This window comes from Cyprinus carpio, chromosome A7 (assembly GCF_018340385.1).
Source record: "Cyprinus carpio isolate SPL01 chromosome A7, ASM1834038v1, whole genome shotgun sequence".
Classification (NCBI taxonomy): Eukaryota; Metazoa; Chordata; class Actinopteri; order Cypriniformes; family Cyprinidae; genus Cyprinus; species Cyprinus carpio.
Genome location: NC_056578.1, coordinates 44,931,967 through 44,959,109, shown reverse-complemented (window position 1 = coordinate 44,959,109; position 27,143 = coordinate 44,931,967). Strand labels below are relative to the sequence as shown.

The 27,143-nt window shown below is 34.9% G+C and overlaps 1 protein-coding gene across 1 annotated transcript; it reads left to right on the top strand.

Moving 5' to 3' along the window:
- Positions 1–27,143, top strand: LOC109113072 (Fc receptor-like protein 5). Its single transcript, XM_042761415.1, has 10 exons — positions 1–63; positions 203–227; positions 1,124–1,402; positions 5,750–6,034; positions 10,324–10,587; positions 11,824–12,069; positions 12,538–12,576; positions 25,775–25,813; positions 26,041–26,151; positions 26,312–27,143. The coding sequence occupies exons 1-10, from the start codon at positions 1–3 to the stop codon at positions 26,362–26,364; spliced, it is 1,404 nt and encodes a 467-aa protein (XP_042617349.1). The 3' UTR covers positions 26,365–27,143.

Below are 27,143 nucleotides of genomic sequence, written 5' to 3'. Positions count from 1 at the left end.
ATGACTGGAGATCTGACTGGACAAATTACCAGACAACTGAGTGGAGATATGAGTGGTATAAAGGCAGTGTAATGTTACAGACGTCTGAGCGTTACACTGTAAACAGAGACACTCTCACTATCAGAGGAGCTACTGAGTCTGATCAGGGTCAGTTCTGGTGTAGAGGACAGAGAGATGAAAGACCAAACTCATCACAATCAAGCTCTGTTTCTCTCTCACTGTGACGGGTGAGTTAAATATCATTGTCCTCATAAACTCACTCTGTTATGATCACATGTCCAACTGAGAGACTGTTTTTGATCAAAATGGAAAACTCTTACTGTTTACCAAATTCAGCTCAATATAAACTCTATTCTGCATATTTCTTCATGTGAAACAAATCACATCATACATCGAGTGACTCAAATGGTCACATGACCTCATTGCACTTTTTACACTCTTAAATTATGTAAATGTTGTACAGTCTGTAATTGTATGATCTGTGAATACAACAGAACATACTGGATATGAATATCAATGTTTTATTATACCAATATTTACAAATATTTTTGATGTAATTAATATCAACGACAAGCAAACCAAATCTTAAATTTAATGCACACTGTTTCACACACATTTCAAGAGTTGACACTGTTGCTAAGTTACTGTAATTAAGATTACTGTAACCATATCTGTGCTTCAGTTTTACAGTAAACTAACATATGAAAACAATATGAAATACACAAAACTCTCAAAATCATAGAAAAGTTCTTCTCTTGTCATGAATTATCAGTCTCAGTGTGGCTGGCAGAAGCTCATGTGTTTCTTGATGCTTCAGTGCATTTGCCTTTAAAACACACACAAAATAAAGTAAATATTAAATTCTATTAACAAAACTATAACGAACTGATGCTAATTGCTTCTGATCTCTTCCAATTGCAAGAGCTTTTGATGCTTTTTTTGAGAGCTTTTTCATGATGCAAAAGGAATTAATGTTATTTACTGTAAAGGGAATTTACTGTAATAACTGTAGAAATTACAGAAAATGTCTTAACAGTGCAGTAATTTTCTTATATGTTAATAACACTGATTATGATACAGTGATGTTTTTCTTCAATATCTACTCATATGTGTATTAATACAGCGAGACCAAAAGCTGTAGTGAAGGTGACTCCAGATCAGCGTGTGTTCAGAGGAGAGACAGTCACTCTCACATGTGACATACAGGGAGCAGGAGACATTCAGTGGACATACAGCTGGTTTAAAGATGGAAACACTTTCTATCCATACAGAACAACAACAGCAGAGTTCAGTTTCAGAGCTGATTATGTGTCTTACAGTGTTAAATACAGATGTAGAGGAGAGAGATCAGACTCACAGAGATCATCGTTCATCAGTGCTGCTGTTACACTGACTGTATCAGGTGAGTCTTCAGATTCACATCTGTTTAATGATCATTTTAATCAATATTTGTAGCTCAGTTCAGTTTATATTTCTACACTGCAGTTTTGTCATCTGTCACTTCAAATGCTTTGAGCTCTTTAAAGTAGGATTCAGATTTCTGAAAATCAATCAGTGATATAATTCCTGTTGTTATTGTTATTTTTGTGGTTTGACTTCGCTGTTCTCTTAGAGTTAAACTACTTTGAAAACTTTGTAGTTACAGTTGTCTTTAAAGTTATCAGTCTTGAAAGGGCCTTTAGTCATTTTTCTTTTTACATGCAGTGCTCTGTTTCTATAAAGCAGTGATTCACAAACCTTTTTTGAACGCTTTTGACATAAAATATTTACTTGAAATACGCCTGAAATTTTTAATTAATATTTCAATAATTTAACAACAGATGCATGTTCACTGTTCTCTAATATCAGTTAAAGGTAGGGCTGGATGATAATAGATATCGATAATTATCGCACGATATAAATTTCCTCTAAACGATAATAAAAGTTTGATAAATGCTCGATACAATGTTTATGAGGCAAACGCGGAACGAAAGAGCGCTCGTCATTTAAAGCGCGTCACTAGGACCGTTTATCCGCTCGGGTCAAAGTTAAAACAGCGGCGCGAGCTTCACGAGAGCAGATGCGTTACTCGCTGATGAATCTCGATCAAACATTGCTGCTGTGAGATCCAGAGTGAAGTTCTTGAATTCAGCGAGGAGCACAAATAACTCTGTTTCCAGCCAGATAATACAGCGCTGACGAACAGCAGAAATACTTGTGCAACCACAGTGAGAAGACTTTTTAATCTACAAATCACCATCATTTACCATAGATTTACTGTAGTACCACTAACTGCACCATGGTATTGTGTCACAAATCTGAATATTTTATTATATTATTAATGTAGACATGTATTAAATGTATTGAAGGAGGAGTAATGGAATATAATTACAGTAATTTTGTGATCAAGCTAGCGTTTAGCCTAAACTAAATGTATTTAGACATTCGTGTAGTTTTTATACAAATACCTAGAAGCAATATTAAATTTTTTCATGGTATTGAGGCGCTATAATTGTGGTATCAGCTGATTATCATGATCTAAATGTATGCTACTATGGAAGACCAATGGTTAAAAGCACCTCAAACTGACAGAATTAAATTTCATCATATGAGATTGCTACAGTGTTTACAGATATTACTGATTTTGATAATGAACATAAATCTACATCTGCATCCTAACTCAAGCTACTATCAAATGTGTGTTTGTAGGAGAAAAATAAAGAAAAACAAATGATAAATATTATCAGGGAACACAAACCTGTTTCTTGATTTGAAACAGTTACTCATTAGAACATGCAGAACTAAGATTTTATTTTTTCTATTAAGATTTTTATTTTGTTTAGTAAAAAACTGTAAAAGTGTGAAGAATTCGAAAACGTAGTGTTTTTCATGTTCTGATCATAAAGAATAGTTTAAAACCACAATAAGACGTCTGTTTTTTTACAACTTTCAAATTGGAGCAAAAATCTGCCTTTAAACTTGAAAAAAGAAATTCAATTTGACATCTATCGTGATAATATCGATATCGACTGATATGATATGAAAAAAAAAAAACATTGTGATAATTTTTTGGCCATATTACCCAGCCCTAGTTAATGGTCACATGACATGCAGATAAACAAATTAAACATTTAATACTTTTGTGTTTTATTTTTTTTTATTATTTATTTTATTTTTATATTTATATGATTTAATTATTAGCTTTTCATCAACTCACAACCCCCTGCAGTTCTCTCACAAGCCTCAATTTGGTTAAGCCTGCTTTATAGGCTAGACAGATATTGTGCAGTTATTAGTGATTTTAAAACTTGTTTTAGAAAGCTGAATAGAGTTAGATTCACACACAGTTCAGTTATTAGTGCTTCTTAATCCTGCTGCTGGAGACCCGATCTGAACATTTATGTCTCCTTTATCTGACTCACTCAGTTCAGTTCATCTAGCTCTCTGTTAATCACACAATCAGGTGTTAAATAAGAGAGACGTGCAGAACAACATCCAGACACATCCCCAAAACCAGGATTAAGAACCACTGAATTAGAGTCACAACTGCATATTATAACTGAAGGGGAACAACATGTTGTGTCATAACAGATCTCAATACAATAATGTGACAGTATATCATCTGCAGTTCAACCAAAATGAAAGTTTAAACAGATTTAATTTAGCATGAAATATGGTAATGGAACATCAAATGTGGTGAATCCAGAAGGTCACACATTCAAGCTTCTTTGTTTATTAATTGTAATTAAAGGGTCATATGATGCGATTTCAATTTTTCCTTTCTCTTTGGAGTGTCACAAGCTCTTGGTGAATAAAGAAAATCTGTAAAGTTGCAAAGACTAAAGTCTCAAATCCAAAGAGATATTCTTTATAAAAGTTGAGACTCGTCTACATCCCCCTGAAACGACTCGTTCTAACACGCCCCCACATCTCTACGTCACTATGTGGGAAGATTTGCATAACGCCGCCCAGATGTTCACACAAAGAAAGAAGGCGTACCTTTTATTCTCGTAGTATTGTTGTTGCTGCCGCCGTCATGTCGTATAGACGCTGTGTGCTTCACTGTGAAAGAGAAACTACTTTACGCAGCTAACAAATTTATTTTCTGAGAATGTTTTCCTAACGTTCCGTTTTGGTTGTGGGAACGTTATTTAGAATGTTCCACAAACATGGAAATGTCCAGTTTGCTTAATGTGCCCAGAACGTTATTTTATGATTAGCATAACATTCCTACAATGTTCTTGAAGCTTAAATTTCCTTAAAAATACAACGTTATCTGAACGTTTATTTGGAACATTCCAAGAATGTAAAAATCCACATTTCCCAAAACTTCTCTAAAACAATATTATATTTATAACAAAACTCCCACAAAATTTTTTCCACCAACAACATATTAAAAAAAAAACATTTTAAAAAAAAACATTCATTTGAACATTATAAAGTTTAGTTTAATAAAATGTTATTTTCAGGTTAGCACTGTTGCAACATTCTCTTTCAACATCATTTTTATTAAAAGGGATAGTTCACCAAAAAAATGAAAATTTGATGTTTATCTGCTTACCCCCAGGGCATCCAAGATGTAGGTGACTTTGTTTTTTTCAGTAGAACACAAATTATGATTATTTTTTTTAAATAACATCCCCTTTAACTCTTGATGGCTGACCCCAGACAGTAGAACACTTTTATTTTTTATAAAAGTAATTTTCTTAAAACATGTAATATTGCTAACTTTTCAGTAAGGTGATTTCATCCGGAATTCTTTTTTTTTTTTTTTTTACTTAAAGAAATAATTCATGGAAAATTTGCCATGCTTAAGTGGAAGATTGAAGAAATAGAAATACTAATAAAATGAATGTCATGTTATTCTCACTATAACCACTAGATGATATCAGAGGATCATTCATCGTCTCATTTACCAGTTCCTCTCCATAACATTTAAAAATCACTTCTTTGTCAAAGTTCAGCATAGTTTTATACGAAGTATGAAGCAGCAAAAATTTCATGCAAGAAAAACCCAGGCGCTGCTCCAAAACATAGGACACCTTTCTCATCAGTCACTTTGTTACAGAGAGACTTTCTAGGTGTACAGCAATATGTTGTGTCACAATATATCACAATACAAAAAAAAATAAAATAAAATACAACAAGTATTGTAGAAAGTTTCTGTATGTATCATCTGTGGATCAATTAAAGTGAAAATTTAGACAGATTTAATTTAACATCGAATATAGTGAATCCAGAAGGTCACACATTCAAGCTTCTTTCTTTATTAATGATCATTAATTTAAAAATAAAATTCATTATATCATGAAATATCATATTCATTATATCATGAAATATCATAAAATATTTTAAATGTATGTGAGGGACAGAGTGAAATCATAAGGGTCTAATATAATTCTGTATTTTTAACTAAGAATCATGAATATTTGTGTTCTGGTGTCTCTATTGCTCTCTGCATGAGGATCTTATTCAAGTCCATTCCTGATGTAACACTACATTTAGGTGTCACCGTAAGCCAGACACATTAACATACAAATAGCTGCAGAAAAAATAAGGTGGAAAAAGAATCCTGAAATCCTTCATGACTCCTCAGAGCCTCCTCAACAAACTAAAATAAAAAAAACTAATGACAGTACACAAATAAAACAGAATCATTATTATGAAATATGACATAAAATAATAAATTGTAGTTTTATAACTCATTTACAAAGTATTTTTCCCTGAAAGAGCTGTTTGAGTCACTTCATATTCTTGTCTTTCTTCACAGATTTACCAACATCTACACTGACTGTGACTCCAGACAGTCCTGTATTCACTGGAGAGAGAGTGATTCTGACGTGTGAGATAACATCTTATTACAGTAACTGGAGATATGAGTGGTATAAAGGCAGTGTAATGTTACAGACGTCTGAGCGTTACACTGTAAACACAGACACTCTCACTATCAGAGGAGCTACTGAGTCTGATGCGGGTCAGTTCTGGTGTAGAGGACAGAGAGATGAAAGACCAAACTCATCACAATCAAGCTCTGCTGTTCCTGTCACTGTGAAGGGTGAGTTAAATATCATTGTCCTCATAAACTCATTTGATCAAAATGGAAAACTCTTACTGTAGACTGTTTTTGATCAAAATGGAAAACTCTTACTGTTTACCAAATTCAGCTCAGTATAAACTGTATTCTTCCTATTTCTTCATGTGAAACAAATCACATCATACATCGAGTGACTCAAACGGTCACATGACTTCATTTCATTGCACTTTTTACACTCTTAAATTATGTAAATGTTGTACAGTCTGCAATTGTATGATCTGTGAATACAACAGAACATACTGGATACTAATATCAATGTTTTGTGTTATACCAATATTTACAAATATTTTTGATGTAATTAATATCAACGACAAGGGCTGACACTGCTGCCAATAAGTTACTGTAATTAATATTACTGTAACCATATCTGTGCTTCAGTTTTACAGTAAACTAACATATGAAAACAATATAAAATACACAAACTTCTCAAAATCATAGTTAAGTTCTTCTCTTGTCATGAATTATCAGTCTCAGTGTGGCTGGCAGAAGCTCATGTGTTTCTTGATGCTTCAGTGCAGTTGCCTTTAAAACACACACAAAAAATGCAGTAAATCTTAAATTCTATAAAAAAAAAAAACCTATAACAAACTAATGCTAAAACTAGAAAGGCAGTCATAAAACTTATGATTAACCTTTAAGTGAGTGTTCAGATTAATGAGAGTGACAGCTGCATTTAATAAAGTCACAATGAAACAGAAGTAAAGTAGAAACAGAACTGTTTCTTTAGAGTTAAACCAATTATCAAAAAAAGAGGACGGGGTGAGGATTTGGTTCTGTTCATCATTTGTCACTAACACACACTGAAGGTGGATTTAAGTGAACTAAAGTCACGCACACTTCACCAGAGAGAAGTCTGTCATTTCACTGGAAGATTCACTTATGAGAATTTGATTAAAAATTACTAGGTGACATTAAAAACAAACAAACATATGAATGGATAAATCGTTCACAATAATATCAACAACACACATTTACAAAATAAAATTTACATTTCATGCTTACATTAAGTAAACGAGGGTCCTGTTATTTCCACGAGAGGAATCCAGTCATAAAAAGAGAATTTACTGTATAACGAGGAATGTCACAGAATTTGTCAAATTTTGGATGACTATCAGGATGAATATTATGTTTGGATGAATATCATGTACGTCAGTACACTTAAATCAGTAACATCTGTGAACAGTAAACTGCAAAAAGACTTTAAATATGTGTGTAAGTGTGTATGCTCTGTGTCTCCATGTGAATGAACTTAAAGTCTTAAAGGCAATCCACCAAAAAAAAAAAAAAAAGCTATATATATAATATATAATGTTTAGCAACATCATATGATCCCTTGATGAAAAAATTTCTGGTAAAGTGTAAAGAATTCAAAAATGTGAAGTGTTTGTCATGTTTTGATCATAAAGAGTAGTTAAAAACCACAATTAATGGTGTTTCTACAACTTTCACTTATGGAGCAGAAATCTGCCTTTAAACTTGAAAGAAATAAAGATATAAAGATATTTTTTTTGGCCATATATTTTTGGCCAAATCGCACAGCCCTACTTCTACATAACAACAAAAATGGTTATTTTGCAAACTTAAAGGGGTCATATGATGTTGCTAAAAAGAACTTTATTTTGTGTATTTGGTGTAATTATATATGTTTATGCAGTTTAAGGTTCAAAAAACACATTATTTTCCATATACTGTACATTATTGTTTCTCCTCTATGCTCTGCCTCATAAAAAAAAGCTCATCGCTATCCTTTTTTTTTTTAAAAAAAAAGCTCATCGTTCTGAAAAAGCGAGGTGTGCTCTGATTGGCCAGCTATCCAGTGCGTCACATGCTTGAATACCTCAAGCGTGTGACGGAAATGTTATGAAAGTGAAAGTGAAAAAAAAGTGAAAGTGACATTACATTATGCCCCTTACTACTATACTGTGATGCCTTGTGTCCCAGAGTGCCAAGACAAAAGCATTAAAGCCCATTAAAAACAAGGCATTTGTTGCATCCAGTGGGGACATAATTACGGATTATAATGACAGTACCAGCGGTTCTCAATTCCAGTCCAGTCCTATTTTGCATCTCTCTCTTTAACACACCTGATTCAGATAATCAGCTCGTTAGAAGTGAGCTCCGTGCATGAACTGTGTTCCCATTGACATGGTCCCTACACAGTGTTCATTGCTCCCTACTCCCTGAGCAGGGGAAATCTGTTGAAGTTTATCTCACTTCAGAACATTCATTCACGCATTTGCGCTGCGCAACGTCTCCACACACGGACAGGTGTGACATCATATACCTCTGTAAATAAATACAATTTAAATTCATGTCTCGCACACTTCAAATCATTTTGAATGGAACATATACGTTGAACTGAAATCATGGTCCACTTCGCAGGTCACTTATGTTCAAATAGAACAAACGTCTGAAGCGATAAGAGAAACATACAAAATGTGCAGAGCAGGGGGTGTGAGGACTGGAATTGAGAACCGCTGCTCAAAACTCGTGTTTGAATCATGAGTGGCAAATCCTTAACATATGTAAACGTACTTACAGACTGTGAGTCAGAACAGCAGTCTTCTCTCCCAGGATCAGGAAACAGTCCTCCATAAAATGGGCTGCACACATCTGAATATTTAGGTTGAACTATTCTTGAACAGTCTTGTAAATATAACTTAACCACTCTAGTTGTGTCCTCTTTTGGAAGGCCAAACAAAGCATTTTCACTTTCACAACGAAACAGCGTCTCCACAACATGGGGCAGGCAGCAACAGCAAGTATCAAAATTACGCCTTCTTTCTTTGCATGAACATTTGGGCGGTGTTATACAAATCTTCTCACATCATGATGTAGATATGTGGGGGCGTGTTAGAATGAGCCGTTTTAGGTTGGCATGGACGAGTCTTAACTTTTATAAAGACTGTCTCTTTGGATTTGAGACTTTAGTCTTTGCAACTTTACAGATCTTCTTTATGCACCAAGAGCTTGTAACACTCCAAAGAGAAAGGAAACATTTAAATTGCATCATATGACCCCTTTAATTCAAACTGGAAGTCTGATCAAACTTGAAGAAAGGTCTCTTGTGGTTGATAATTATTATGCATTGCACATTTTAGTAAATGTAGTCTGTCATTCTATGGAGAAACTTCTGTTCACAGTCCACTTCAGGCGTCGGAGGCTGAAATTCTGTACACACTTTACACATAAACTGCAGACATAGTGAGGGTCGCACATTTGTGTGCTGAACCAAACCCCTCAATCTCAGTCGATGAACACAAAGACAGAGTATATACTGCAGCTAAATTCAGTTCAGAATGCAGTTGTCAGTTCTGTAAATAACCAAACTTTGTGTGTAAAACAGTGTTATGATAAAGGCAGCTTGTGTACAGTGATGGCAGTACATGGTTTAAAAGCTTCATTTTAAAACAATGAATGTGACTCTCATGACAGCACTTGTTTGTTCTAGTTGTGCCTAAAAATCTAATTTCATAAGGTTATATAATCAGATTCAGAATCAGAAAGAGCTTTATTGACAAGTGTGATTACACACACAAGGAATTCGTCTAAATTAAACAAACAACAACACCATAAAAAAAAAACATAGATAAAAAATAAAAAAAAAATAAGGTAATAAAACACTTATAATAAAGAAAATAAAGAATAAATTAAACAAATGATAATAATAACAATATAGTAATAAAATATAGATAAAAAAGAAAATATCAATAGACAGATTAACTTTCCATAAATTCTATTTTCCCACCAAGTAGCAGAGATGTAAAAGACAATCAGATTAAAGATCAACCAAAATGAGTTTTTAATGGTTGATACTTAAACCATTTCTCAATCATAAAAAGGATCAATTTACAAACACTTAGATTGTTACAAACCTGTTTGACTTTCTTCCCTGTAACACAAATGGCGTTATTGCAGCTGAATATCCTGCCTGCTTTTTCAATACAATGAGAGTGAATGAGGATCAGGGGCTGTGTCAAAAAGGACAAAAATCACTATTACATTATTGATCACTATTGCTGTAACACCAAAAGTATTAGTTGAACATTTATTTCTTCATGACAGCATGACTTGACAGCACCACCAATCTGTCAATAGATTTTGATGGAAATTACCTTTACCTTTACTTTTTACCTATTAATCATGTCTCAATCAAAGCATAATAATCACATTCAAATGTACTTGTAAGTGTCATAGTGATGCCAAATGACAGGAACTGCATGTTTAACTGGGTTTTATCTCTGTCTCAGGTGTTTCTCCTTCAGTGTCTCTGGTGGTCCGTCCCAGCAGAAGTCAACACTTCTCATCTGACTCTCTCTCTCTGAGCTGTGAGGATCAGAGGAACTCTACTGGATGGACAGTGAGAAGATACACAGACAGAAACACAGAAAATTGTTCAAAACTATCAGGATCTAGATGTCGAATCGACTCCCTCAACACATCTGACTCTGGAGTTTACTGGTGTCAGTCTGAATCTGGAGAGAAAAGTCATCGTCTCAAAATCTCTGTTCATGGTGAGTCGTGTTTGATCAAGTCTTCACATAACAATTTTCTGATCCGATCCCGGATGCCTGATCCTCCCAAAACCTAGTCTGCAGAGTTTTGTCTGACATCCCAAATCCATTAACAGCAAGTCCTGCCTGGTTCCCAAAACTGTAATAACAGTCTTCTATCAGCCAAGAAGTTGACAGAGAAAGCCACAGAAGAGCAGAAGAAAGAGACGAATAATGATGATAAAACATGAGCAGAATTTATTGGTTAATGTTAGTTGTATTTATGTTTCAGTGCTCAGACTTTGACAAGCACAAACAAGCAATAGCAATGGAAAATTACAGCTTCACAACACTGTCCTGTGACATTAAAAACTTTAAAATTGAGATGTTCTCTTACTCATGAAGACAAATATCCCTTGATACCACAAAATCATAAAATTAAACTTAAAGGGGTCATATGATGTTGCTTAAAAGAACACTATTTTGTGTATTTGGTATAATGCAACGTGTTTATGCAGTTTAAGGTAAAAAAAAAAAAAAAAACATTATTTTCCACATAATGTACAGTATTGTTGCTCCTCTATGCCCCGCCTTTCTGAGGCTACGTCTACATTAATCCGGATACATTTGAAAACAGCGTTTTCGTTTTAAAACGCTCTCCGTCCACACTAGCATTTTCAAGCGTTTTCCAAAAGTGTCTCATCCACACAGAAACATCAGAAAAAGTTAAATTCGCTTTCTGCGCATACGTAAAGCCTCAAAAAAGCTCACTGCAGATTATACACATGGAACAGACATGAAACGTTTTCATGCAGTTTTTCTGACATGAAATTTTATATATTTTATTTACGAAAAGAACTCACCATTCACTGACACGCCCAGGTCGCACACACTCCCGATTGTACGTCTGATCTATAACGCAACTCACGATCGCAAGTAAGTTTGCTTTCATCTTTGCAGGACTGTGACGCACTAGATAGCTGGCCAATCAGAGCACCCCTCGCTTTTCAGAACAATGAGCTTTGTAAAAAATTGACGCATTTCAGGCCATGTCCACACTAATACGTTTTTGTTTGAAAATGCATCTTTTTCTCTCCGTTTTGGCCCATTTGATCAAACGATTGATCAAATGAATGCATCAATGAAAACTAAGTATATATGGTTAACTAATTATTATAAATGATGTATTGTTTCTATGACTGTGCAATATGTATCAGCATCATCTTCCTACATGCATGTATCTCTTGTGTTGTGTAGATGGTGATGTGATTCTGGAGAGTTCTGTTGATCCTGTGATTGAGGGACATACTCTGACTCTACACTGTTTACATCGATCTACAAACTCCCCGATCCTCAGAGCTGATTTCTATAAAGACGGATCACTCGTCCAGAATCAGACGACAGGAGAGATGAACATCACGACTGTCTCAAAGTCACACGAGGGTTTCTACTACTGTAAAACAGAGAGAGGACAGTCACTGCACAGCTGGATCTCAGTCAGAGGTGAGAGTCTGTGGAGTTCAGTCACTGTCAGCTGATTCCATTTTATTCATTTGTTCAGATAGACCACATGATTACTATATCTCTGGCTCCTATTTCTGGTTAAGCACAAATAATTATTGACAGCTGTGTGTATTATTTCACACAATTCACATTAATAAAATTATACCTATCAAATGGCAAACAAAATACACTGAAATATAGTGAAATCATCAACACCTCATAAACAACCATCTTACATTTCAATGAAATGAAGAGTGTTTTAACTGCAGCATTAGAATAGAATCAGATCAAACATGTTATTGACTTTCCTGCCGAGGTCTGACTGTCCATAAATTATTTATTTATTTGTTTATGTATTTGAAATCAACACGAATGAATCTGATTGTGGTCATATATGGTGTGAGGAAGATTAAACATTAAAATAAATTAATTAAAAGGCTTCAAAACATCTTCTTTTCTGTTCCACAGAGAAGAAAGAAAATCATGCAGATTTAGAACAACATGGGGGTGAGTAATTTTTTTGGCAGAATATAAATTTTTGGGTGAACTATTCCTTTATTACAAAGCTCCTAAAGGCATCAGGAGCTCTGCAAACAAGGCATTTGTTGCATCCAGTGGGGACATAATTACTGATTATAATTATACTGTCTTTTTTATGCGTTGCGTATTGTGCTGTGTAAACATAAAACTATGTCTGCATTTGTGATCGGAGAAATGACAAACAAGCACTACTCTACACTGCTCAAAACTCACTTATGAATCATCAGTGGCAAATACTTTAAACGGGGCTACAATGGTGTTTCATGTATTCAGAGTTGTTCACAGTGTTAAAGAGATGGATTCTCATGCTAAACATGGCCAAAGTTTTAAAAAAATAATTTGGACGAGAGACAGAGAATTTCTGTGCCGAAAATCTTACTTCCGGGTTGGCACAAGTTTCGGCTGGTTTCGATCGTGGATCTAATGATGTAGACAGTGGTGGAACTCCTTATATGAGCATTTCTCTTGGAAAAGTGCACCCGCGCACACGTCGACCAAAGGAGAGTGAGACCACGCTCATCAACAAGTAGGGGTAACTGCAGCCTGGAGCAATGGGCGTGCCGAAAGGTGGGGGGCGTGCCAAAAGGTTTCTCTTTGGTGAAACGAAAGGTAGGGGGCGTGCCAAAAGGTATTTCGAAAGATGGCTGTTAAAAAAAAAAAAAAAAAGCTGGCGAGCCATATACTCCTTATCGCAGATTAAAAGGAAGCCATAAATTCAACATAATCCTATAAAACCAAATTTAATTCTTCCAAGGTAAAAACGGCGTTAATGAATATTATTTTAAATTACTTTTGAAAGTACCTTCAAAACTTCTGCATGGCAGGGGTTACTGACGTCATCACCACCGCAAGTTTAGGTCTTGATTTATAAACAATCAAAAACAAATTACAATTATTTTTTTGAGAATACAAACGTCTCTTAACACGGTTAGTCGCACTAGCTGTTCTTAAGTTAAAGTCAATAGTTGTATTTGTTAACATTAGTTAATGTTAACTGTGAAGTGAACTAACAAGAACAAACAATGAACAGATGTATTTTTATTAACTTACAAAGTTGTATTGCTCATAGTTAATGTTAGTTAATACATCAGTGTCAACAAATGAAACCTTATTGTAAAGTGTTACCCTCGAAAACTATGTTTTGCCTGATAGAGAAAAATATATAGTTGACAAAACCACTAAATTATAAAATTTAAAAATTAGTCAGAAGACTTTAGTAACCTTATGTTAAGTGACATAAGCAAACAAACACAGCTTTATCCACTAAAACATTTATTTAGCTTTCAGTTTCAGTCGCCAATTCAAGTAAAAAAAGATAGATAGATAGATAGATAGATAGATAGATAGATAGATAGATAGATAAACCACTCATTCATTCATTCTGTAGTAGCAGTCCATAGAACAGAATCCAGCAAACTCTTTGTCTGAATAGAAAGCTGTGAAGACCCCCTTCTTTCCATGGCTACAGTATCCAGTGGTGTTTCTGTAGATGCATCCACAGCCATCACAGCTGCTGAGCTCAAACTCACTCTGTGTGTCCTCCTCACATCTGGACTGACAGACTTCCAGTCAATGATACCTACACAAGAAAAAAAACAAATGTTGAGAGATTCAAACAAAAAGTAACCAATAAGTAGAACTAAATATGAAATAAAAAAGACTGCAAGTGTTGTCACTAGCAGAAGCGCAAGTGTCTGAGAGTCTGCAGCCAGACCCTTCTCCATTATATTATAATACAACACAAAAGTACATATGCTTCCTGTGCATGTTTTCTAAAAGGAATGGAATCACAAAAAAGGTGACTGGCACTCATCTATACCATAGGTTAAACAAATTTTTGGTTCAACATGTTGGATTAACTTCAAAAGAGTGAATGTCCTTCGAGTGCACTTTGTGTAATGGTACAGTTGAGGCATGAGGATCTAATACAAAAGGATGATCACTCAGAGGAAACTTACTGGCAGTGCTTGTGTCCATCTTCTAGTGTTGACAATGTGCCTCTGAAGGAAAGTCAGTGTCTTTCTCAGGTGTGTCGGATATGCAATGTTGAAAGCAGAATACACACAGAAGGCTGTTATGAAGGCTTCATCAAGGCTGGTGCACTGACACACGCCTATTCCATCTTCTGTCACCACACTGAACCCTCCTCCTATGATTGCCATTTTCCAGTCAGTATCCATCAGCTGTATTGTAGGAAAGGGTGTAGCAGGGTCCCCCTACATTAAAAAAAATAAAAATAAAAAATAATAATAATACAAAATAAATAAACGCTTTTCAAATTCATCAAATTCTTTTCCATCCTCTTTGGCTCAGACAGTGTAGCTACATACAGTGCAGAACTGCAAAAACAATCAGAAGATAATGTATAAGGGTCACAATATACGATGCATTTCATGTTCTTCTTTACACTGATAAATCTTACATTGTTTTCTAAAACTATTGTTTTAAATTTTTAACAGATGGGCTAAAAGGGTAAAGAATAATAAAATATTACATGAAAAGATTTGAAACAAGATATTTTACAGTTAATGATTTATTTTACTACTCTCACTCCAGCAGGTGTCCTTAAGTATGGGTGTTTTTTGAGTACATCCTCCACAGACATTCCTTCCGTGCTTTCTCAGCGTCTCCAGGAGAATGTTCCTCCCGTGTGCTCTTTGACAGTCCAGGTGTCTGGAGGTGTTTTCTGATACTCACTTTGTAACACATTCACATGAGCCTCAACAGACACTGAATCCTCCCCAACACAAGTTTCCTTCATCAGAACAACAGAAACAGATCATGCTTAGACCCTGACAGATATGAGACACATCTGAATACTTACTGAACAAGGTGCTTTAGATATAAAAAATAATAAAAACATTGAACTTCATAAACATTAAGATGATGGTCAGGCAGTGAAAAAGTGGAGTAGATACAAAAAAAAGATTTAAATATCTGTAGTACAGTATCTTCCTTACATTGACCTGCACTAAGTGAAAATGTATTAAAATTGATTAACAGTGCAAAAATAAATTATGCATATGGCAGTGTGCTTATATATGTTACAATAACCTGCAAGTGGTGCATGTTCTGCTTTAAATTTCCGGTTTAGGGATGTGTCAGGTGTGCTAAAAACACAAATTTGACTGATTGTCATTTTCCAGCAAATAAAGATTACAATATATTGTTACTACAATATTGTGTGTGATTATGTTGATAGAGATAAACCAATGGATTAAAAATAATGTAACTTACACTCATTTCCTTTTATATTTCTCTGGAAAGGGTTCTTCACAACCAGTGTGTTGGCAACTTGAATATACTCTGCATTAGTTGGATACCTAGCAGAAAGGTAGAAACAAACTCTAAATTAGTTTATTTTTTTTATTATTATTATTATTTTGTCTAATCGTCTTCATAGATTGTGAATCGATCTTAGTACAGTTGTAATAGCAGAGGTGGTAATAATTATTATACTTACAGGATGTATTCTGTACTGTATTGCACAAAAAGGACGCAGATATAAACTATCAGCTCTGAGAGCTTCGATGCAGATGCGCTCATCGTTTTGTCTCACTGTACATACAGTATGTCTGTCAACAACAATAAACCAATTACTAAAGCTGCAAGATATAACGCAAAGGGAAAATTATGATCGTATTGTAACAAGCTATCTTAATATACATATTTGTGGTATATGTATGGAAGCAGATTAATCTCAAATATAATTCACGCAAAAAACACGATTCACACATGCGTAGACAATTTCACATGCATGAAACCTAATTCACGTACACACAAAAAAAAATTCACGTGCGTGAAAAAAAAAAAAAAATTCACAAAAAGCAATTCACATGCACAAAATAAAAGTATATATTCATAAAATACATTTCACAAATGCAAAACACAATTCGTAGATATACAACTGTGCACAAAAACGCTTTGAATGTTTAAAATGTACGAGTGTCTGAATGTACAAATCGTCATTTACTACGAATCCACTCGGATTTGTGTGTGTGTGTTTTTTGAGACTTTCCTGGCAGAGCTCTCTTCCTACGTGGGTCTGTCGTACTCTTTAGCCAATCAGATGCGAGCTTACCATTCAACCAGTCATATCATAAGCCACAGAGAGTGCATTCAGAAGCTCGCAGGCAATCGGGGAGACGTCAAGAGAGAAGCCCACAGAAGCCCTGGCGTTACATTTTAAAATAATATACAAAATAATTAATCAGAATACTTACTCCTGCTCACTCACGCCAAAGAACTCCCCGCTCAAGCTCGCCGTCGCCGCAAGATTAATGATGGCAATTTGCACGCACAGCTACTAGAAGATTTACATCTGTCAGACAGGTTGCTGACGTCATCAAGCTTAGTTTTGCGGGTCAGAAACGGAAGTGCTAAAAATCGCTAAAAATGGGCTTCACTTGTCTCAATTGAGTTCCATTTGGGTCGCTGTGTCCATTTCTTTTACTGTCTATGGGATTACTGATGTAAAGGCTTAATTTCCGTTCTAATTAATCCATATTGCGCAAAAGGTGCGCAGAATCGTGCTCCTTGAATGCAATCACAGTGGCTTATGATATGATTGGTTGAATGGTAAGCTCGCATCTGATTGGCTAAAGAGTACGACAGACCCACGTGGGAAGAGAGCTCTGCCAAGAAAGTCTCAAAAACACACACACACACAAAATCCGAGTGGATTCGTAGTAAATGACGATTCGTACATTCAGACACTCGTACATTTTAAACATTCAAAGTTTTTGTGCACAGTTGTATATCTACGAATTGTGTTTTGCATTTGTGAAATGTATTTTATGAATATATAATTTTATTTTTGCGCATGTGAATTGCTTTTTTGTGAATATATATTTTTTTTCACGCACGTGAATTTTTTTTGTGTGTACGTGAATTAGGTTTCATGCATGTGAAATTGTCTACGCATGTGTGAATCGTGTTTTTTGCGTGAATTATATTTGAGACTGATCTGCTTCCATACATAGGATTTGTTCGAGAATGTCTCCAAATAAGTGTGTTTTTGGATGAGAGGGAAAGTTTACCATGTTCAGCTTTCCGGGGCAGCAATGGAGTGTAGCAAGTGTGTTCTCGTCATTTCAGTGACGAATGTTTTATAAACAAGGCTCTGGTCGACGCTGGATTTGCACATCGTTTGCTATTAAAACATGGAGCGGTCCCAGTGATAAAAGACCCCATTCATGTAAGTACAACTGCATCAGATTTGTGTCTTTTGTTGGAAATCAGCACATAAGTGAATATATGTTAATGGAAACAACACGAAACATCAGTATTATAGCTCCGCCCACAGCGCGCCTCCAGGAGCTCTGCTTTTTCCGGAGAGAATCGGAAAGCTGTATTTTTCTTTTATAAATATGATAAAACTAAAGACTTTTTGGAGATATGAAGGATGCAGTACTACTCTATAGGTCAGTGGTTCTCAACCCGCGGCCCGTCACGAATTCAAACGCGGCCCACCATGCTGAACACAATTAAAAAAAAAATAACTTTCAGTTTTACAATTCATTTTAGTTTTTACATTCATTTAAAAATGTACTAAAGAAATATAAGCTATAGCCTAATGTTTATATTCTTTTGTTTTTTCATATATTATTTTCAGACATGAGCAGACCTACTCACATAATGTTCCGCATTTAATGAACACATACAAGCGCGCACTTTGGCAGAATTCAATTCAAATAGTCATCAACAGCCATTAGTTCGTTAAAATTGAGCATCAGAATGGACAAATTTGTTTTTAAGGGAGTAAAAGAAATGTGGAAATGCCAGCAAATGAACACATACAAACAAGAATAGTCACAGTATCAGCAGTGAAGGAGAGTGCTGGATTTTCGGTTTGCGCAGTAACTCACTTGAAGAAGTTCAGGCAAATAGAAACACCCATACTACGCAGCAATCATCCTTAATTGCAGAAATGTGGCAAAACATCTCTGGAGAGAACCTCATATTATTAAATTCGAAAGTGCTTTCTATATTTGGATCAACATAGGCTACATTTGTTGAACGCACATTTTCTGCAATGTCGCGCGTCAAGTCATGCTCCCGTGCGCGTCTTACAGACTGCAACTTACAATCGCAACTTCATTGTGCTGTTACTCCTTTCGAGCCGAATTTCACACAAAATTGGTCAGCTCCCGACAGCATCAGGTGTTTTATTTATGGGGAGTAGAATTATTAATTTATTTCAATGAATGTAATCGATTAAATATAATATTTAGGCTATAATATTATAAATCATGTTGGTTTGTATTGGTGATGTAATATGTAAATGATATGCGTGCGGCCCGCGAGACTTGCACTTGGACCATAGTGCGGCCCGGTGGAAAAGAAGGTTGAGAACCACTGCTATAGGTAGCAAGATTAACATGAGATTAGGTGAAACTGTGTATGTTATGTACCCTTTAAATATGTAAACGTACTTACAGGCTGTGAGTCAGAAGCGCCAGACTGTCCTTGCAAAGTTGGAATTGCCCCACTTTATAAAAACAGCCTTTTTGCACAGTAATGTATTGTAGGCTACTGGTTCAGGAAACATTCCTCGTCCTCCGTAAAATGCACTGCACACATCTGAATATTTGGGTTGAAATGTTCTGGAACAGTGTTGTAAATATAACTTAACCACTGATTTCCAGTTGTGTCCTCTTTTGGAAGACCAAACAAAGAAGCTTCACTGTCACAACAAAACACACATCGTCTCCACAACATGGTGGCATCAGAGAGAATAAAAGTTACACCTTCTTTCTTTGCGTGAACATTTGAGCGGTGTTATGCAAATCTTCCCACATCGTGACATACACATGTGGGCAGTGTTGGGGAGTAACTAGTTACATGTAACGGCGTTATGTAATTTAATTACAAAATAAATGTAACTGTAATCAGTTACAGTTACTAAGAAAAAATGTGTAATTAAATTAGTTACTTAAGAAAATGTTAACGATTACAAAAGGGATTACATTTGAATATTTACACACATCCACATACAGATTTAATTGATTTCTTTCCCAAATTGCACTGACTGTTCTGACATCCACATCACTTTCATCTATCCCGAAACACAGAATAAAAAATAGACGAACTTCCTATAGCCAAACGCGGATGGAATATGCCACATTTTGGAGGAATAAATCAAAATTAGGTCAGTACACTTGAATCAAAACGCGATATGGACTAGTGTCTGTGAATATTAAGCCGCAAAAAGACAATATATAAATCTCCAATTCTGCCCAAAACATTAACATAATTACCATATAGTTAACCGCCAAAATTAACAAAGCAATTACAGCCGATTTGGCCCGCTATTTTAATATTATTATTATATAATTGCCTGCCGAATGTAATAAAGCGATTATTTCCAAATTCGCCATTCGATAATTAAATCTCTAATAAATCATGAATCGGTTAGTCGTGACTGCTCTGCTTCAGCTTGCGCACTCTCCACGCCTCCGCCAAATGGTTAGGATCAGAGTAATCAATGCGAGAGAGAGAAAGAGTGGACTGTGGAAGTGCACAGGTGGAGCAGAGAAGCAAAACTACTGTTCAAGGTTTCAAGTGCAGGTCAGTTTCATCCGTAAATATGCTATTGTAGTTTTGTCTTTGTTTACTTAGCTAAACAGCAGCAGCCCATTGCTCACCATCACTCAAAATACTGTTTAAAGGACATCATTATTATCTATTGTAATGTTACAGTAGTAACTTAGTAGAAAAAAATAATATTTTATAATAGGTTTAAGGGGAGCTAGGGCAGACAACACAATCCCGATGATTTTACTATAAATCCAAAGACAATGGTTACTATTGTTAAACTATGGTAACCACAAATTAAAAATTAATTTACAAATTAATTTATTTAAAAATAAATACAAATGGTAATCCATTTGCCAAAAAAAAAAAAAAAAAAAAAAGAACATGGTTACTGTACTTTTACTATAATAAATGCATGGTTCATTTTTGTAAGGGAAAAACATGACTCATGTTCAGTATTAGGATTTTTCTATAAAGATAGTGATGTACTAATTTTGACAAGCAGGCAATTTAGAAAGTATAGTTAAATATTGAGTTTTAAGTCATGAGAGAAATATCAGGGCAAAATAAAGAGACTGAAAAGAAAAATGGAAGTGAAGGTGCAGTTCAGGAGAGAACTTTTAATTATTTTGCATATCCCCAACCTAAAGATTTAAACCTTTATGTCAGGTACATACAAAAAATGTAAAAAAAAAAAAAAAAAAAAATGGGTTGTCCATGTTTCAGAATTTGTTTGTGTGAGTTTGAGATTTCCTGATATGAATTTTTTTTCCCCAGTCTGCCCCTCGTGAAAATTAATGGTGCAGACACGCGGTTTCATAGGCCTACTGAAGCTAGCAGTGTTTTGCTACCCTGTCAGATTTTGCTACCTCACATTAAAACAGTGGGTAAAAAAATAAAATTTATGTTAAAAAAACGGCAGCTGTGGTTACCGGAATTCTACTGTAAAAAATACGGTTAACAACATTTTAGGTTTTACGATTTTAACTTAAATTTAACATTAAAAATACAAAATATAAAAAACAAACACACTGAAAAACACAAAACCATTTTGTAACTAAAAAATACACTGATAACCACCAAATGCAAGTGGTGATGATTAAGTCACGTGATGAACCAAAGCCCATCACAAACAGATTATAAAAACATATATAGAAGGTGCACAGTGTCATTCACACAAGCACTAAACACCATCATGGTGAGACACATTAAACTGAAATATGCAATAAACATTAATTTAACAACATTATATGTAACATACAACCCTAATAAACATAACAGATAAGAAAAAACTAAGAAGAAACAATTATTTCAAAGTAAAAACATCAAAATCAAACTAAATTTGAAATGCAATGCAGATAATTCTGGGAAAGTCAGTTTACCCATTTTAACCATTTAACAGGTTTGTACTGTAATATTTTCACAGTTTTTTACCGTTAAAATCACAGTCATTTTTTACAGTGTAGTACAATTTGACAGCGAAAAATGCTACCTGTAAAGTCATGGTTTATTAACGTCTACACCTACCACAACTCTAAACCTATCCTTACAGTAATGCAATGTGTTATATTCGCAGTTGTACTGTAGCTAGAAGGGATAAGCCTAAAGCTACAGGAAACCAGCAATAAATATTTTTTTTCTACCTACAAGATTGTGTTTTATGAAAGTCTACACCTACCCCAACCCTAAACCTACCCTTACAGTAATGCAGATACATTAAATATTGTTGTTCAGCATGAGAAGAAGGACACAATATTGATATGAGCATGCGTAATAAACCCTGGTAGGAAAATCTAATGGGTAGGATAAAATGTCAGGACTCCTGCCACCTCAATATATGAGTACATGAACACATAAACATAATCTCTAGAACTGCTCTGAGTCACTTCATGAGCATTTTACTTGTTTTGAGAAAACTATCGTCATATCATATACAAAGAGACACAAATGTCTCAAAAAGACACCAATGTTTCGGGAGTTTAGTACACAGAATAGACCGTATGCTTATTAGATAAGCGTATTTGAGTTGCTGTATATGCTTTTATTTATTTATTTTTAATTAACTATTTTTTCCAAACCATTGTTAGATGCAGTTTCCTGTAGTTATTTAAAGACTTAGTTTCAAAAACAGTATCAGTAAACAATTTAATATGATTTTAAATCTGCATTGAACTTCAGATTAAATTAAATTAATTTAATTTAAATTAACTTCAGATCAATCTCAAAGTAAAAGGCAGTACTAAAGTCTGATTTTGTGGTGGATGTGTTCAAATTTGATCATCTTAATTCAAGTAATGAAGGATTTTGAAAATCCGACAGTGTTGAGCACTGCTGTAAGGTTAACCCTGCATGGTGTTAATGGTTGAAAATGATTAACAGTTGAAAATAAACATTCATTAGAAATTTAGAAAAGTAATCAAAAAGTAATTAAAAGTAATCAGTTACATTACTTTAATAAAGTAATTGAAAAAGTTACACTACTATTACATTTTAAATAGGGTAACTTGTAATCTGTAACCTATTACATTTCCAAAGTAACCTTACCAACACTGCATGTGGGGGCGTGTTAGAACAAGCTGTTTTAGGAGGGCGTGGAAAAGTCTTAACTTTTATAAAGAAAATCTCTTTGGATTTGAGACTTTAGTCTTTGCAACTTTACAGATCTTCTTCATGCACCAAGAGCTTGTAACACTCCAAAGAGAAAGGAAAAATTTTAATCGCATCATATGACCCCCTTAACTGTCACCTTCCTGTATACGGGACGCCTAAATTTACTTCAATATATTACAATTAAATCATAATCTACTCATGACAAACTATATATCGTTGGAAAGGTCTAAGACTCCTTAATAGATATTTGACCACTTTTTGTTGTTAAAAATTATGTAGGAACAGTAATAGATTAATTTATGACAAGAGTGCACCTCAAAACTTATACATCATAACAGGAGTTCTGACCTTTGTCACAAAAAATCTCCTTCGCTTCCTTTTTCCCTATCACATGTTTCAGTAATCCTCATAAATTATATCATTTGAAAGCTTAAAACCTCAAAATTCATCCTGTGAAAACCATTTTGAAATCGGACACTGCGTTACCATGGAAATCATACTTTAAAATCTTTTAGCGTGCTCCTCCCCCTTAGTGGGAGGTCTCATATTCCAAATATATTACAGTCTTTTAATTCAATTCAATTCAAGTTTATTTGTATAGCGCTTTTTACGATAAAAATCATCGCAAAGCAACTTTACAGAAAATTAAGTTTCTACAATATTTAGTAGTAGCTTATCAGTGATGACTGTCAGTTTATGTGGATACGGCAGAAATGTTCAGAAAAATCAATAAAAGACGTAAACAAACAGACGATAAACACTATTAATAGCAATTATGCTATCAAACTTATAGCAAAATGTGGTAGTTCTGTATGTTGTCGCCTGGGTTAGCATCATCTGAGGTCCTCTGAGGGGCTGGCATCATCTCTTCTCAGGTGTTCTGGATCCAGACTGGAGCTTGTGTAAATCCTAGTTACCACGGGATGTAAATCCCAGCAGAAACAGAGAAACATATAGAGACATAATTAGCGTAGCTGCTGTTCCAGCCAAGTACAATTAATTAGTTTAACCCAAGCTAAAGAATAATAATGCACATTTGATCAGATATAACTGCAGTCCAGAATTATGAGATGCATTATTTGAATGCTTGGCCAAAGAGGTGTGTTTTTAATCTAGATTTAAAAAGAGAAAGATTGTCTGAACCCTGAACATTATCAGGAAGGCTATTCCAGAGTTTGGGAGCCAAATGCGAAAAAGCTCTACCTCCTTTAGTGGACTTTGCTATCCTAGGTACTATCAAAAGTCCAGTGTTTTGTGACCTTAGGGAGCGTGATGGATTGTAGAAGGGTATGAGGGTAGAATGGTAGAAGACTAGTTAGGTACGCAGGAGCTAAACCATTAAGGGCCTTGTAAGTAATAATATTTTGTAACTGATACGGAACTTAATAGGTAGCCAGTGCAGAGACTGTAAAATTGGGGTAATATGATCAGCCGCTGCATTTTGGACTACCTGTAGCTTGTTTATTGAGGATGCAGGACAACCACGTAGCAGTACATTACAATAGTCCAGTCTAGAGGTCATGAATGCATGAACTAGCTTTTCTGCATCAGAAACAGGTAACATGTTTCGTAGCTTGGCAGTGTTTCTAAGATGGAAGAATGCTGTTTTTGTAACACGGGAAATATGATTTTCAAAAGACAAGTTACTGTCCAATATAACACCCAGATTTTTGACAGTAGAGGAAGTAACAATACATCCGTCTAATTGCAAATTGTAATCTACGAGATTCTGTGTAATGTTTTCTGGTCCAATAAGTAAGTCTTATTTATATTTAATAGGAGAAAATTATTGGTCATCCAATCTTTTACATTTTTAACACACTCTGTTAGCTTAGATAATTTTGAAGTTTCACCTGGTCTTGTTGAGATATATAGTTGAGTATCATCAGCATAACAGTGGAAACTAATCCCGTATTTTTTAATGATATTACCAAGGGGTAACATGTATATTGAAAATAGCAGAGGACCTAGGACAGATCCTTGTGGCACTCCATATTTTACTGGTGATAAATGAGATGACTCCCCCATTTAAATAAACAAAGTGGTAGCGATCGGACAGGTAGGATCTAAACCATCTTAAAGCCTGCCCTTGGATACCTGTATAGTTTTGTAATCTATCTATGAGTATGTCGTGATCTATGGTGTCGAACGGAGCACTAAGTTCAAGTAAAACTAGCAATGAGATGCAGCCTTGGTCTGATGCAAGAAGCAAGTCATTTGTAATTTTAACAAGTGCAGTTTTCTGTGCTATGATGGGGCCTGAAACCTGACTGAAATTCTTCATAGAGATCATTTTTTTGCAGGTAGGAGCACAATTGAGCAGACACAACTTTTTCTAAAATTTTAGACATAAATGGAAGATTTGAAATGGGTCTGTAATTTGCCAGTTCACTCTTTTAGAACCAAAACTTTTCATAATCTTGACAAAATACATATCGTTGGAAAGGTCTGAGTCTCAAGAGTCCATATTTGGTGGTTATTTTATCATAGACATAATATTGAGAGAGAAATTGATACATTTGTGAAAGAAAAATGCATTAAAAAAATTCAATGGCGTTTGAATGGCACCCGGTGGGTGTTTGTGGTATAACGCCTAAACAAAATTGCATAGGAGCCTACATTTTTTTTAATATCAACTTAAAATTTGGAACACAACTTATTTAGACATATGGCTTTAATTTTATAGCAATTTTGGATTAAAAAATATTTTATTAAATATTTATTTTATATAAAATATAATAAAAATAGTACAGTACATTTTCTTTACAGTAAATTTAAACTTCTATAACTTTTTATGCTTTCATTTTTGAAATGATTTCACTTCTGTAATAATCTGCAGATTGTCTTCTTTAAAAAGAGACCAACCTTTGGTCTGTATTCAAAAGCGTCTATGAATTATAACAATTTAAGTTTGAATAGTGTACTTTCACGTCTATGTTCAAAAGGGTGGGGTGACAGTTAAGAGGTTATAAATAAATTAATTAAAAGGCTTCAAAACATCTTCTTTTCTGTTCCACAGAGAAGGAAGAAAATCATGCAGATTTAGAACAACATCTTGGTGAGTAATTTTTTGGCAGAATATTAATTTTTGGGTGAACTGTTCCTTTATTACAGAGCTGCTAAAGGAAAATGATGCTGGAATAAAAATGAGATGGGCGGAAAAAAAGTATATTTCAATGCGTTTGCATTTGTGCACAAAATATTGGGTTCCCTGAGAAACTTCCTGAAAGCCTTCAGGAGCGCCATAATGTTGCTCAATAATGTGCTTGTGTCTCTGTTTTTCAGCGTCACGTTCAGGTCAGATTTCTGTCTTCAACATCCTCAGTTTTCTTCTGGCAGCTTGTCCGTATCTGCTGGCGACAGTCGTGCTGCTATTCAAATACTACAGAGCGAGAGGTAACACTTCTGTCTGATCCGTCTCTCAAATTATTCACATTCCCTCTTTGACAGACATACCGTATTTTCAACATATGATCTGATCATTAATTGAAACAATAACTGCAGTGGAAACTAAATTACATTTTGGAAATAAATGTTTTGTGTGCGTATTTCACAGTTCCATCTACTGAAGACCAAAGCCAGTACGCTGTAACAGAGGAAGAAACTTAACCTGATATTCCCTCCATCCATCCATCCATCCACCAATCATCTTGTCCTCTGTAGGGTCACATTATGCTGGATTCAACCCCGGCGTCTTGAGCTGAAGGCATGGAAAACCCCTGGATGGATGGTTCACTCATACCTACACACAATTTACTGTCTCCAGTTCAGCTCTCATGCATATGTTTAGATTGTAAACCCACAACAACACATGGAGAACATGCAAACTCCACACTGAAAGGGCTCCTAGCTCAGCCGGGACTCAAACTGGGACCTTCCTGCATTCTGAGCCCTAAATGAGTCTTAAATGTTAAATGTGTCTGCAGAAGACCAAAGCTAGTATGCGGTAACTCATCTACATATTATTGCTATCAACATATTTTATATATACATTTACTTGTCTTTAAAGTCTGTTCTGATTTTATATGCTTTAAATTAGATTTTTTAAGAACCTTAAAAAGGTTCAGCAGCTTTATCGTGTGATTTTTGTCTGTTCTTATAGTGAAAGCTTGATGCTTTGTTGTCTGCTCTAGATTACTTGTTTGAGTAATTAGCCAACATGCATATATTTTTATTCTGTATCATGTTCTGTATGAATGAATAAAATTAATATGGGTGTATTCCAGAGAGCATAATAAATATATATTGTTTATGCAATCCAAAAATAATGTCATAGTGTCAGCCACAATCGAATGATGAACCTGTAATGAACTCTTTTGAAGGCATTTCATCATTCAAATTCATTGTAATCTATTGAAAGTGTTTAATAAAAATAAATACATTTTAAA

Bases quoted from the DNA above. Each gene is read 5' to 3' on its own strand.
- LOC109113072 (XM_042761415.1), top strand. From the start codon at position 1: ATGACTGGAGATCTGACTGGACAAATTACCAGACAACTGAGTGGAGAT. The intron at 64-202 runs GCAGTGTAATGT...ATCACAATCAAG, and splicing joins GAGATATGAGTGGTATAAAG to CTCTGTTTCTCTCTCACTGT. The intron at 1,403-5,749 runs GTGAGTCTTCAG...CTTTCTTCACAG, and splicing joins TGTTACACTGACTGTATCAG to ATTTACCAACATCTACACTG.